At 38.0% G+C, this 15,601-nt stretch overlaps 1 protein-coding gene across 1 annotated transcript; it reads left to right on the top strand.

Moving 5' to 3' along the window:
* The first annotated feature begins 11,289 nt into the window (after positions 1 to 11,289).
* Positions 11,290 to 15,488, top strand: LOC108026223 (probable cytochrome P450 4s3). The gene is made up of 4 exons (XM_017097051.3): positions 11,290 to 11,596; positions 12,173 to 12,626; positions 13,235 to 13,941; positions 15,117 to 15,488. The coding sequence occupies exons 1-4, from the start codon at positions 11,446 to 11,448 to the stop codon at positions 15,272 to 15,274; spliced, it is 1,470 nt and encodes a 489-aa protein (XP_016952540.1). The 5' UTR covers positions 11,290 to 11,445; the 3' UTR covers positions 15,275 to 15,488.
* Positions 15,489 to 15,601: the final 113 nt, after the last annotated feature.

Below are 15,601 nucleotides of genomic sequence, written 5' to 3'. Positions count from 1 at the left end.
ATATTGATTTATTTTTTAGAACTTTTAGAATACACTCTTAAAACTTTACTTACCATCTTATAAATATGGTGTTCTATTTAAATTAAATTTTGGTTATAAAAGGTATTTATTTTAATACTTGCAAATCTAAACTTGATCTAAATACATATCAGAATCTTTACATTCTATCTATAAATATTCCAACATAATTTAGATATTATGAGTATGGAAAATAATGAAGTTCTTTATTTTTATTAAGTACGTATTGGTGGTCATAATTTTATTTTCTCTTAAAATTTTGTTTATCTCATAAATATGCTGTTAATAAAAAAAGACATTTAAATTATTTTAAAATTTAAATATAGTGTTAAAAATTACTAGTATCTATATATTCTATCAGCATGCCAAGACAGATATTTCCAGAACTAAACGACACTGCAATAAAAATTAATTCCGCCAAATCATGCAACCTTTCAAGTCGAGTCTCCCCAAAAAGAGAAAGAAATGCATGCACTTTGTGCCCATTTCTTCGACTAAAAAATACAAATAAATTTTAAAAACTTGATTTGGCTATTTCTACATTAGAATATATTTTTGCCCGCACACACATAGAAAGGCGATTTTGCAAATTGGCATGACGCGACAGAATCGAAAGCGGGGGCAATGAAAAGTGAGACGTCGCATCGGTGAAAGACTTGAAGACTCTCGGGGATGGGGCAATGACATCAGCATGGGTATTCAAGAGCTAAATAAGCCTCGGAGGCCGGGTTGGCCATGAAGATGCCGGGGGAACCGAGACTGCGATGTGTGGCAGGCACTTCTTGCTGATCCATCGCATTAGAGGCCGGGCGCAAAAAGCTTGGACACATAATTACAGCCCATCTGCCGGCATTGGCCAACAGCTCGTCTGGGTGACTCCAGGAGGCTTTGGGGGAGGGGAGAACGAGAATCTACCGATGACTGGCCAGAAAGGAATGGGCGATCGAGGCGACCCGCCGGAGTCCAGCAGAACCCACTCCACGCGGTGGTGCAAATTATATTCGCAATGCGGCCTGACGCAAATCCATTGAAAGTGAGTCCGGTCCGGTCTGGTTGCCAATATCAAATTACCCAAGCCGACCCGACGCCGCCGATTTGCAGCTCGGTTAGCCATACATCTATAAAGTCAGAGCCACAGCTCTGGCCATAACTCGCCGGCGGGTTCTTGCAACAGGCGCCAATTGCAAGCGGAACCAGAGCAGTGCCAAAAACAAAACAAAACACACATCGCAGGCCCCCAAAACCCGCCGGTCTATCTACAAGTATGTTTTTAACATACCATCAATAAGTGTCCAGGCTTTGTGGCTACCATGTACTGCAAAAATATTATAAAATTATATCTTTAAAATCATAATAAATATCAATCAAAATCATAACGATCATAATAAAGTTGTGAAGGTATTTTTTTTAATGTTAGTTATTATATATCAAACGAAATACAAAAATAATTTTTTATTCATTCCGAAATTTCATTAACGAAACATAAATTATCCAAAATTTATTATATAAAAAAAAATGTATTATTTTATTTATTTTTAATTGATTATTTTTGGCAAAATGTCATGAAAGATAAATAATTAAATTGTGATGGAAATATATTTTCAAAATGTTAGCTATCATGTCTAAAATCTAAAAAGAATACAAAAATAAATTATTATTAAATTCGAAACGTTAAGAACCATACAAAATCCAATAATAAATTGTCATGGTAATATATTATATATATATATATATTTATTATCCATTTTATGAATGGCAATAAATAATCGAATGATTAGATTGTGATGGTACTGCACATATTATAAAAATTCGAGTTATTATATACAAAAGGAAAAAAATTCTAATTTGTTATTCATTTTAGATAACAACATTTAGTATAACATTTAGAACCATAAATAATCCAGTGCTATAACAGCTTGAAATTTGAGTTAACAGGCTGATAAACATATATCAAATTTGTAATAAAAGGCAGTTAATAAATTTAAAAAAAAATTTAAATTAAATTATTATTTGTTTGCCTATCTACCCATTTCATGTACTAGATTTACAGGGCATGTATAAATAACCATTCTCTTTCGTCGGCTTAAAAAAAGGAAGAATGTGGCAATTGACTCTGTCTGCAGCTATTACTCTACACAAGGAGAAATGGAATTATATGTTAATATATTTTTAAAAAATAATAAAATATTATTTCTCCAGTACCCAAAAGTTTCTAAAGGAAAGGCTTTCACAAGAAGAGTTTCCCTCACGTGAAGCTAGTATAAGTTAAACTAGTTTTTTGCCGGAAAAATCTAGAAACCCTAATTATTTTATGGTTTTGCTCTATTTATTGCATTTTTTCTTTAATAAGACTTCCTATAACCCTAAAAAAACTTTTAAACTTCCATTCTTCTGAAGGCAAATAATAGATTCAGTTTTAGGCCTTAATCTACCTTTTAGAATTCTATCCAATGGAGTTTCGGATATTCCAATCGATTTAAGCTTTAAATGGATATAAAAATTGGCTACATTTTATTAGTATTCTATTAAGGGGATATAAAAATCCACAAAATTACTACTTATTTTCCCAGTGAACTGCATTTCGACTGAGCACAAGCCTTTGGTTTTGGCCATGCCTGTTCGGGGGCCTGTGGCAATCTGAGCGAGTTCGGTTCCGCGGAACCAACAGCCAACGTCGACGGCGTCTCATTAACAGGCCAAGTTGCAAGTTGCCGTTGCCTGCTGCGACTTTTCAAGAGGCAACAACCAACGGCCAAACGGCAACGTGCAACACTTGACTGGCGGCTCTGAAAAGTGGCCAGCTGACTGACTGACTGGCTGAAGTTTGGCAATTCGCCGAAGTTTGCGTTGGCCGCTTTGCCAATTGAAATGTTGCCGTCTCGGCTTTTTGGCATTTCGTGCGAATTTTCCCGGCTGTGCAGCTCCATTAGCCCTCTAGAGTTCTTGTTTGCCTGGGCAAGCGGATAGGGCCACCTCCACCTCCACCGCCCACCTCCACATCCCATTGGCGGCGCTGCAAATGCATCGCATGCATCTCCGCGCGAACCGGTTCGCTGTTTCCAAATGGTGTCCAACACCGCCACAACATCCAAAGATCAGCGATCAATGGCGAAAGATCAAATCCATCAACTGCACACGATGGCAACACTCGCGGATCGGCTGGAGCCAGTGGGGCGTACTGATAACCCGGTGTCTCCACCTGTTTGCCTGTCCAAATGATGTTTGCGGGCCAAACAGAGGGTAAAAAAAATAAGAAGAAAAACAATAAAACATGGAATTGCACACGAAACACGGAGTTGCAAATCAAACATCAAATAGTGCGGGGAAAATGCAGAGTCAGCGAGAAAATACTTCTTGGAAAATAGGGTGAGTCGGTTTTTAGAACGCCTAAAACAGCTCATAAAGCAGAGAATAAACTCAAAAGAGTACATAAATAATGGAGATATAAACTTAAAACCAAATTAAGCCGAGTAGAAAACAATTACGCAATAATAAAACAAAGAAAATAATGAGGAACTAAAGTAGAGACAAATCAACCAATCTTTTGGTAATTAAAGCAAATAAAAATAGTTATATTTGCGTTAAAAAACTGATTCAAAAATACAGTATTTTCAAATAAAAGTACCAAATCAAATGCAACCAGCTCTGGCCCATTAATCACTGATGAATATGAACAAATAAAATGAACGCAGGCATCTTTTTCCATTTCTGGGTTTTCCAATGCAATCAAAAATCCACTTGAGGCCGGCCGTCGTGGGAAGTCATGGGTTAAACGCGGCTCGAAATGCCCCTGCAGTCGCCTATGCATTTTGATGATGCTGATCGCAAAGGTGGCAGATAATGATGATTCCGATCAAGTTTGTGTCTTGTCTAAGTCTTTTGTTTTGGTACAGTGTTGCGTTATGTGTTTTACACTGAAAAATGTTTTATTTAGAACTTGTATTGCTGGGAATGTAAATATTTAAAACTATTTCTCAAGGAAATATTTATAAAGCTACCTATTTTAAGTTAAATTAAAAAAAATTCCATTTTAGATAATATACAATTTATTTTCTTCAGTTTTCTTTAAATATTCTAGACTAGTTTTAATAGATAATAATTGTTTTAGGTATTTATTCATTTCTTATTTATAGATTAGTGAAATATTCTTAAAAGATCACATTTTCTAATAATTATATTCCAATTTACTTTTTAGGGACTGTGAAATATAGTTGTACTGGCTCAATAATACTTATTATTTGATAGCTGACTTCTTCAGCAATTTTTCCAAGTGTATATGCATGGGGGCCTCTTCTGCCTGCCCCTCCCCCAATTTCGGGTCGCTTTCGCTCCGGCTTTCAACTGCTGCATCGACCTTGGGCAGTTGTAACCCATTTTCATTTTCAATTTCGATTTCGGCTTCAATTTCGCTTTCAACGGCGGCCACTGCAACGATTTGTATGTGGAATTTTAAACAGTTTCTTTGTCGTATTTTGAATTTCGTATCTCGTGGATTGTCGCTGGCCTGGCAAACGATGGTGTCGATGGCTCTTGGCTGATAGCCCGGGTCCAAGAGTCTTGTTTGCTCGAAGGGCACTGGAGCTTGGCTAACTCGGACTCGGAATCGGAATGGGAATCGCACTGAGCCAGGCCCAAAAAAGTGGCCACGTCACCGGACTTCCATCCGTCCATCCACATTGCATGTTTAATTTGTGTTTACTTTACGCTTTTTCATTTTTTGTATTCTGTATCTTTAGGTTTTCAGCTTAATGGCTCTTTGTCCAATTAACGAGTTGAACTAATGCTAAAGTTCAAATTCAAATCGCGCTGCGTAATTAAATATAATTAAATTTTTTAGAATCTGCCCGGCGTTCTGGCGTCCAACATTATTTTAGTCGCCGTCTCAGTGGCGGTTGTGAATTTTGATTTAAATTTGTTTAATGCATGGATTTAATGAGCAATTAACTCGCATAATGCCCCGCACAATCGTCGAATTTGCAGCACCGGAGGGCAGCCGTACAGGTTTATGTTTCAAAAAACAACTTTCAAAGAGTCCAGCGAACTTTGTTCAGAAGATCACTTTGTGGTCAGAAGATCACTATCCGGAGGTGGCACTGGGCGCTCAATTAAAACCGAAACCATGATTGATAGTCTTTAAATTATGTTTCCCTTTGAAAACTGACACGCGACACATCAGAGTGCAGCCTTTACGTATTTTTAAGTTGTTCCTTAACAAGCATAGATGTCAATCATAATTTTTGTAAGAGAATTCCAAGCATTTCCTAATAGCAACATCAATTTTACATAGGTTTGTAAAATAGCTATAAATTAACATAACATTATAGAGAATATAATTGGTTTTTGAAGAATGTTTTAATTTATATTTTCTTCCAAGTTTGATAATAATATAATTTAAATATTTAAGCTATATTTTAAGGAAATAATAGTAGGTGTTTGATTTCTTTCAAAGAACCTTCAAAGACTCCGATAAACTTTAAAATATAATGCAAATATATATGTTATTCTCCAAGGAAACTGCTCCAATCCAACTCGGATACTTAGTTATCGGAAACTCCCTTCACATATCCCATTCCGCGACTTAATAGTTACTCTAATTGAAGTGGTGGCTCTATGGTTTTGAGGAAGTTAACAATAATAGCTACATTTACACACCGCCAAGTGGCTGGATGCATCATAAAAGCGGCCCAAGAACTAGGAAGTCCACATGAGCGCACATTACCAGAAATGCCTCCGTAGCCACTGGTACTTGTTTGGCCATAACTAAACAACTAAATCCACATTGTACAAGCGAGTGGCTAAAAACGAACAACTAGCAGCAGGCAAAGATGAAGAGCGGGCAATTTGAATGCCGTAAAAACGATTTATGTTCGCGTATTTTACGCCTCGAACAAATCCAAGCGAACCGTAGATGGCACAGTGCGTTTCAAAGCGGTAATCATATTTAAAAAAAAATCAAATTTATTATAATTACTAACTATACATTTTTATTTTTTTCGCTTTACAATTTATTAACATTAATCTGAAAATGTTTTAATTTATTTTTGTTATTTTTGTACTTAAATAAAGTCTTTTAAAGCATTTAAAAAAATGTATTACATACAAAAATTACTTAAAGTTAAATGTTTAGCAAATACTATTTTTTAAATATTAAATTTGCTTAAAATTTTTTTTATATAGAATATCAGTCATTTGTTTTGATTGAATAACCTTTTGGGTTATATACAAAATATTTAACTTACATGAATAATTAATAACATTTAATTGAATAAAAAACTTCCATGAATTTTAATACGTTGTTCATAGGAATTAAGTAGATTTTTAAACTTTAATATTTGTCTAATGAAATACAATTTCAAATATTTAATAATATTAAATACTATTTTGCTGCTGCTATTTATATTTTACAACAGGCAAATTAAAAACAAAAATTCTTTAAAAATCGTATTTTTATTGTAAGCATTATGTAAGGCAGAATGGAATATGATCTAAAACACCGTTGATCGCCATCTTAAAGTAGAAGGGTATAAATTAAATCACCAGCTGAGTCGATCTATCCATGTCCGACTGTACCCATAAGCGCTGAGACAGATTCTAGAGATCCCTGCGCTGCGCATTAAATAAGTCCAGGTAGTTACTTAAAATGAAATAAAGTGTGAATTGATATAATTTTGTAAACATATTCTATACCCTAATCGGTTGAGTGGGGAGTGTGTTCAAATCCCCAAGTCGAAGTCCCTACATTTTCGTCGCGCACTGTCCCCCAAGCTATGTGCGCTTAGCCACGCTCATGTGGACACGATTCTCTGTTTGCTTTTGGCCAATTCACAGATGTGACTTGAGATCAGCTGCCTCCCCTGCGCAAGTTCAAGGCCCGGCAATAAGGTAAGACAAAGCTGTGTATTTACATTGCCAGAATATATCGAAGAACTTGTGAACAAGAATTGATATTCAATGTTTGGGTGTCGTCTCTGGCATTCCAAGCAGATCCCGTCGAAGTTCCGAAAGTTGTTTGCCAAATACCGAATGTTTCGGACGTAGATTGATGGCGGCAACCGAAGTCAAACTAGTCTCTGCATTTGCATAAATTTAATTCCGACCACTTGTAGTTGAGGCTGCACCCACTGCTGAATAGCCATCCCCACGGGAGAGCAAACCGAAATTGGGACTATTTTTGCGACTTCGGATCCGGAAATGGGCGACGCAGTGAGGCGAGTCAAGAAACAGACGAATCATCCATCACGAAATCAATTCCTCGAATATAGTTCAAACAGAAGTCGGCGAAGCTGAACGCCAGCCCCGCCCATGGGCTCTTCCTATTCACCCCACATTATAGTACACTATATAGGTAGGAATATAGTGCCGAGTCATAGATAATAGGGGGTCCGCGAGTCTGGGGCTGGGCAACGTTGACTCGAGTCATTGACACGTCTATTTTGGGGTCAATGAATTCAGAGTGGATTGATTTTAAAACGATACGAGCTCGATATGATCTGCATAAAGAGAGTGGTTTTAATGGAGCTGTTTCGATTTTCTCCTGGAGAACAAGTTATAATATAGAACTTACGGTTTTTCTTAGGTCAGGTTTGGCTTCGAGAACAGAAAGACAAACAAGTTCTGGTGTTCCCTAGATTGTTCTATAGGGTTACTGCGTTACTCGCAGGTTATTGGGCTTCCTGCGCAGCGCAGTGTGCCACGCCCACTCGAATGCCCATAATTCGCGAACGACTATAGCGCCTGCATCTTTTAAGCTAGAAACAAGATTTAAACTGAACTGCATTGCCTCTGTTGATACCTATCCTTTGAGCTAGAAAACATATTGCCACGCCCACTTTAGCGTCCAAAAACTGCCCAACACTGTGGCGACCACAGTTTTCAAGCTAGAAACAAAATTTTAACTGAACTGCCTTAGACTTATAAATACCTATCGAATTACTTAAAAAAAATATGGCCCCGCCCACTGTAACGCCGACAAATGGCCTATCTGTCCGCCGCCCACATTACCATATATTGAAACAGCGGCTAGGTGGCGCTTTACAATATTGCTGAGTAACGGGTATCTGATAAAGCGTTTTTTCTAGTTTATGACTCTTATTTCTAGTAAGGTAGATTTATTTAAACTGCACTTAGCAGACAGGTAAGATCATTTAGTAGGTAACCGATAGCATCATCAATTAAGAACTGTGACCGGGAAGTACCGATGCCCATTGAAGGAACACTTTTCGCCTATCCACTTTCCGTTTCTACTTGTTCAATTATCATCGCGCGTTAGCAGGTTCTTATTTAAATAAGACATTGAACAGTCCTAAGACCCAAGTATGGGTAATCAAATCGACAAACATCGAAAATTTATGCATAAATAATGAATCAGCACATTGCCGGAATATGCTAATCACACCGCTAGGTGGTGCTATTTCTGGACTCCGTTGCCATTTAAGGGTCGCTCCGGAACGTTCTAAGCCCGAACTGGTCGAGATTTATTCTTTGCGCTGGCCTTTCTGCTGACCCATCTGCAGTACATATTTCACATTAATTTATTTTCCATTTCATTTCGTTTTTGGATTGTGCACTCTTCAGCAACTCTGGTGGCATGCCAAGGCTGTGGGTATAGCCATACAATCGCAGATATATCGCATCGGGGCTTGGCTCTTGCTGACAATCGGTTTATTTGGCAATCGGTTTTTGCTGAATTCTGTTTAACCGCCTTTAATTGTGGCGCAGACAACAACAGTCCCGAATTGGCAACCGGTTCAGGGTGATCTAATCTAAGGGTTTTGCTATCCGCCGGTGGGTTTTGGCCATCTGCCTCGGTTTCTATTTCAGTTTCTTCGTTCGAGTCCGCTTTGGCCAACACCTGTCGGCACGTCCGAGTGCGAAATCCGCTGCGGGAGCTCCCCTGGATTTTCGCCTTGGCTATCTCGGCTATTGGCCAACTGGGCGCCCGGCCCGAAGTCCAGCTCGACCTTGACCCACCCAATAACAGCATGTTGGGGCTGGTGTTTCGCTTGTTTTCGCTCGTTTCTGCCGAGTAAACACATTTGACATGGGCATTGGGAATGTGCCCATGCCAGAAAAACATACACCTCGTAAGTGTGCCTACCTAGAGGTTCGCATTTTTAATTCAGCCAGAAGTTTACCTGCCTCTAGCTGGCACAGCTGTTTTGGGCTTTGAATCTGGCATGCATTTGTTTAATATCTCTTCTATACTTCTCAATATTCACTATTTCAAATACTTCATTTATGCAGGTATTTAACAAAATTGATATTGATCAAAACGTTTTTTACAATATCACTAAAATAAAACATATAACCATATGTAAAGTTAATGTTTATTTAATATTTAATAAATATTTTATGTTTCTAGAAAGAAACAATTTTTAAAAATATGTTAAAATAAAATAATTTATTTTATTAGGTAGGTATTTAATAAATTACGTGTTGGCGTTAGAAAAAGTATAAATAAAATCATCATATTTATAGTTAATGTTTGTCGACTACATTAATATTTTAAATTCAAGAAACAAAGACTTTCTTATAGGAAAATAAAATATTTTATTTTATTAGGTATTTAGTAAAATATTTGTTGGCATCAGAAATAGTCTAAATAAAGAGAAATTTAAATTACATACTTTTTTTTATAGATACATTTTAGTCATCATATTCCAAATGAGTGTTTATTGCTTACATAAATATTTTAAGTTTCAAGAAGAAAAACAGTTTAGTAAATATAGAAATATAAAATAAATTTTTTTATTAGTTATTTAAATAATTATTTGTTTGTAAAACATTCATTAACACCTTAAAGCTTTGTCACTGCCTAAAAGTATTCAAAAAAAATCTCAAGCCACTGAGCTTTTTTAAATAAGTAAATATAAAAAGCTTTTAGTAAATGAAATACTTTAGTAATAATCTCCACATTTTTGGTCAAGTGCAATAGACTTTCCCCTTCAAAAGTAAACAGATGACAGATGCAAGGTCAAAGATAAGCTCGGAGTATAAAGCAACCTAGGAAATACTTGCAGCTATCAACTATCAGTAGATTCAAACATCACCCAGCAATCAACCGGCGCCGAACTCGAAATATCAAATTGATTTTATTACGATGATTATTTCTGATCGCCAGGTGTGGTACTTAGTTAGTTACTAAGGCGGTAAACAATATTGTTTTACAGTGGAAACAAACCCTCATTTATTATTTTGCAAGATAAGATAGTTTTCAACTTTTAGTGAAATAAGAGAGATTTAGTGATAAGATGTAATATTAACACAATGTTTTTGGGTAATTGCGGCTAGGCTGGTAAACAATACTTTGGACTTTGAGTCGGGGGCTTGCATTTAAACCTATTTGTTATTTTATAAGATTACACAGTTCTACGCTATGGATAAATTAGAGCAATCTAATGATAAGCTTTTTCCTTAAGGGGATGTTTAGAAGAACCAGTTCTGAACAGCAGTTTCTATAGTATATCATGTTCTAAGTGGGTCAACGTCAAGCTCATAGAACACGTTCTGTTGTCCACCTCCAGGGGATCCTCAACATGGCATGTGCTTCGCTACACCTGTTCGATCGTGTGCATACCTTAGAAAAGAATAATGAATTTTAGCATGTAGGTAAAAAGAATTGAAATAATAAAATATAATACCAAGTTTTATTACCATTCATTTATGTCACATTAAGTTTTATAAAAAAGTTAAGGATCTCTTAAAAAAAGTAATCGTACTAATACAACAACGCGAAGTTTAGGCCCACTTAATTAGGCAGTTTGGTCTTGTTTTCGGCATAATCCCATTTGAAGGTTTTGTGATCTGTTGTTTATGAGCAATACGTCTTTCGTGTGAACTTTGAACAGCTTATCAGATTGACTACGCACTAATTTCGCTGTTTGTAGGTCAAAAAGTGGTCCGATCCCCTGTTAGAGGGCTGCGAGACATAAGACATATTATTATTATCATAAGATAAGAAATAATGAAAAGATAGGGGAGAAATTGTAAAAGAAAAGTTTAAACAATACAAACAAAACATATAAAACAAGATATTTCAAAAGGTTACGATCCAATAGTTATTGTGAACACAGGGATAGAGGAGTATTTTAGAGCCACTCCCGGAACTGGGAACGCATTTCCGTTGCCACTAACCTGGAAGCCCCTTATCAACGGCCGGAGGGCATCCAGAGTGCCCCACCTTGGAGAACCGCTATCTGCCGCGACCCAAAGCTCGGGCCGCAGCCCAGACCATCAGCTCAGCCAGCTGGCGATCCGAGTTCGAATTAGTTGCAAACGAGCCACTACGTCGAGCGGTTGGCAGACCTTTGGATCGCCAGCTAGTCATCAAGATCAGTCGACGAGCGCGATTACCAGGTTGTCGCTTGACTCATATAGCCGTCGTTCTGGGGGTCGTTGAGCCAGTTGAGGTCTGAGATCGACGGCGAAATGAGCACCCTGGCGCTGCTGGCCTTCGCCCTGTGGGCGCTCTTCCTGCGCCTCCTGCCGAGCATCCTGAACTTCCTCAGGTTGCAGAGGTTCGCGAAAACCCTGCCGGGGCCCACGATTGGCGAACTGATTGCCAATGTCAAGAAAGGGGGTGAGTTGGTGTGAAAATCTCGCAAAGAGTGCGTGCGATTCCCTTGAAATCGTTCCATGCACATTATATCACGCATACGCAGTGTTGGCCTTGCGGTGGAATTTAGTTTACATGCAATTTGCATGGCTTACAGTGGTGTTATTTGTAGAGAACTTTGGTTAAGAATTTATGGATTAAAGGGGATTGCCATCCAGCTAAGCAGATTTATTTTTAATTTTTTATCGCTTTTGAAAAGTAATTGTTTTTCCATTTTTCGTGCCGAGTTTATACTGTTAATATCACAAAAAATGTTAATTAGTCATGATATCATCTTAAAGGTAAATTTAAAAATTTAAATAAGTCGTGTCACTCATTTTCGAACTGTATTTTACACACTAAAGTCCCTTATCCTCTTTAATTGTTTTTCCTTCAAGTACTAATTATTATTTAATTTCTTGCATATCATAAAAAAATGGTAATTGGTCATGATATCACCATTAAGGTAAATTTAAAAATTTAAATAAATGTTGCCACTTATTTTCGACCTATTTCTTATAAGTGGCCCCACACTAAAGTCCCTTATCCTCTGTCACCCAGAGATTCTCAACTGGCTGAAGGAGCTGCGCGAGCGGCACGGCTCCGTCTTCCGCATCTGGTTCGGCAAGGACCTGATGGTGATGTTCACGGACCCGGAGGACATCAAGCAGCTGCTGGGCAACAACCAGCTGCTGACCAAGTCGCGCAACTACGAGCTGCTGGAGCCCTGGCTGGGCAAGGGCCTGCTGACGAACGGCGGCGAGTCCTGGCACCGCCGCCGGAAGCTGCTCACGCCGGGCTTCCACTTCCGCATCCTCGGCGAGTTCAAGGAGCCCATGGAGGACAACTGCCGCATCCTGGTGCGCCGCCTGAAGAGCCGCGCCGACGGCGAGTCCTTCGACATCTACCCCTACATCACCCTGTTCGCCCTGGACGCCATCTGTGAGACGGCCATGGGCATCAAGAAGCACGCCCAGCTGCAGAGCGACTCGGAGTACGTGCAGGCGGTTCAATCGTAAGTAAATAATTAATTAATACAACTAAAAAATATTTACTTAAGAGGAGGCTTGAAAAAGAATTTAAAAATATGTATATTTAAAAAAAGGGACTTTAGGGTATGAATGATTAATCTAATTAAATGTACAACTTTTAAAAACATTTCAAAAAATCTAGTGAATCAATAAACTAAATGTTTTCAATCGACAAAAGCTCTTAAAAAGATTAACATTTTTTTTAACATAACTGCTTAGAATGATGATAAATAAATATTGATAAATAAATATTAACTTATAAACATTTAAATTTATTTGTTAATTTTGTAAACATTATCTTAGGATCCCTAGAAAACAAAAATAAAAATTATAATTCTATTGTTTAATGTTCTTATATTAAAAACTTAATTTTTAAAATGTAATAGGGCATTAAAAATTATATAAAAGTGATAGAAAATTACTTAATTTCAATTTATATATATTTTCCTTCCTTGTTATTTATTTAAATGTATTTGTTATATTTAGTGTACCATAAAAATCTAATTTATTATTATTTTTATTCTACTATTTTATTTTTTATGTATTTAATTAATTTATTTAATTAATTTATTTATTTAATTTGTTACTTCAGCATCTGCCGGGTGATGCACAAGCAGAGCTTCTCCTTCTGGCAGCGGCTCAACGTGTTCTTCAAGCACTCGAAGCCCGGCAAGGAGCGCGAGGCCGCCCTGAAGGTCCTGCACGACGAGACCAACCGGGTGATCCGGCTGCGCAGGGAGCAGCTGCTCCAGGAGCGCGCCGAGTCCCGCCCGGAGGCGGAGCAGGACGACGTGGGCGCCAAGCGGCGACTGGCCTTCCTCGACATGCTGCTGCTGGCCCAGATGGAGGGCGGCTCCGAGCTGAGCGACACGGACATCCGCGAGGAGGTGGACACCTTCATGTTCGAGGGCCACGACACCACCAGCTCGGCCATCGCCTTCGCCCTGAGCCTGCTGTCCAAGCACCCGGCTGTGCAGCAGCGCGCCTTCGAGGAGGCCAGCGAGCTGGAGGGCAGGGAGAAGGAGTCGATGCCCTACCTGAAGGCGGTGATCAAGGAGACGCTGCGCATCTACCCCTCGGTGCCGTTCTTCTCGCGCAAGGTGCTCGAGGATCTGCAGGTGGGCAAGCTGACGGTGCCCAAGGGCGCCTCGGTCAGCTGCCTCATCTACATGCTCCACCGCGATCCCAGCAACTTTCCCGATCCGGAGCGATTCGATCCCGACCGCTTCCTGCTCAACGAGAAGCAAATGCACCCGTTCGCCTTCGCCGCCTTCAGCGCGGGTCCCAGGAACTGCATTGGTAAGAGCGCCCCTAATAACCCAGAAATAATCTAAAAGCTAAGAACAATTCATATACTCATATAAAGTTAAAGTTCTACTGAGAGTATTACACAAATACCAAAAATATTCTTCTTAAAATTATCCATTTTCAAAAAAGAATTTATTTTTATCAAAGAATCCAAGAAATTGATAGCTTCTTTACTTAATATTACCCAGAAATCACTAGAATATCTCGTACCCTTCAAAAAGCATTCATATTTTACGAGCAGTACGTAAATGTAGCAGAATTTTATAGATAACCTTCCATTATAATTAGAACACTGCTCTATATTGCCTGCTCTGACCTGAGGTAATCGTTTGTGAAGCTATTTATAACGAAGTTTTTTTTGTTGCCGAAAATAGTCGGCGAAAATACTTCAGGGAACTCAATGAACCCAACAAAAATACATTATATAAAGCAAATTGCGATTTCAAAATTTAAATATAAAAAAGGTGCAGAGGTTGTTTAAATTCCTGTTGAAAATATAATAATTAATAGCATTGATAAGAACCGAATCGCTTTTGGAAATTTGAGATCCCAATACACTGCAGCTCAGATTTAGCTTGAAATGAGTGCATTTAACTTTTAAAAATTGAATCAGTATTTTGATTAAAAGCATACTTCTCAAAAACCATGATTAAGAATCATATAATGGTATTGGGATTTAATCTAAAAATATATTTATATAGTTATGAATATATTTGACTATATATGATTGTTAACAATTTTAATCACTAGCTTTTTAAATGTTCTCAAGTTCAACATCATCTAAGATTAGGTTTCATAAAACTCGGATGACAATTAAAAAAAAACACTTTGCCAATTACCAACCAGTAGGGTTGTAGGGGACACTATCGATCTATTTGGCTATCGATGGTGGTTGCTATCGATAATATCGAAATTATTGCACCTAGACGAATTCTTGTCCATTCTTGAAAAAAGTGTCAATATATATATACTTTTTTATGATTTTTCCCTTGTTGAACCTTCTAGCTGCATCTTAACTTGTTTGTAAAATAATTTTAGTCAATTTTAATCGCTTACTTTGAGCCTTCTTTAATTTTGTAGAACTGCAGAGTGACCTTAAAGTGGAAAGCTCTAACTTTCTATGTTACTATCTTGTAATTTATTTTTTTTTTATTTTCCCCCCTTAGGTCAGAAGTTCGCCATGCTGGAGCTGAAGACCACGCTCTCGATGCTGCTGAGGAGCTATCGCTTCCTGCCCGACGAGGACCACCAGCCGAAGCCCCTGGCCGAGTTGGTCACCAAGAGTGGCAATGGCATCAGGCTGCGGATTCTGTCACGCGACTAGAACGGAACCTCGGCATAATATTAAAATACAATATTATCTGCGCAATCCTAGTTTTAAGGCCCCATCATGTCTAGATTACGTTAAGCTAAGTAATATAATGACAAAAACATTCGAGCATAGTGACGCAGTTGGGTGGCCCAGCTGGGGGCCTCTTTCTTATCACTCGTGTACATTGTACAGCCTTGCCATATAGATTAGAAAAACTTGGACTACATTTTTTTATTGTTTTTTTTTTTTTGTTTATTTCTTGTTTATTTCTCGCTTTGAACTTTGAAAAATACAATCGATCATATACATATATACACGGCCAGAGAGGTATATATATAT

Source organism: Drosophila biarmipes, chromosome X (assembly GCF_025231255.1).
Source record: "Drosophila biarmipes strain raj3 chromosome X, RU_DBia_V1.1, whole genome shotgun sequence".
In the NCBI taxonomy this organism is placed as follows: domain Eukaryota; kingdom Metazoa; phylum Arthropoda; class Insecta; order Diptera; family Drosophilidae; genus Drosophila; species Drosophila biarmipes.
This window is presented reverse-complemented; position numbering and strand designations above follow the sequence as displayed.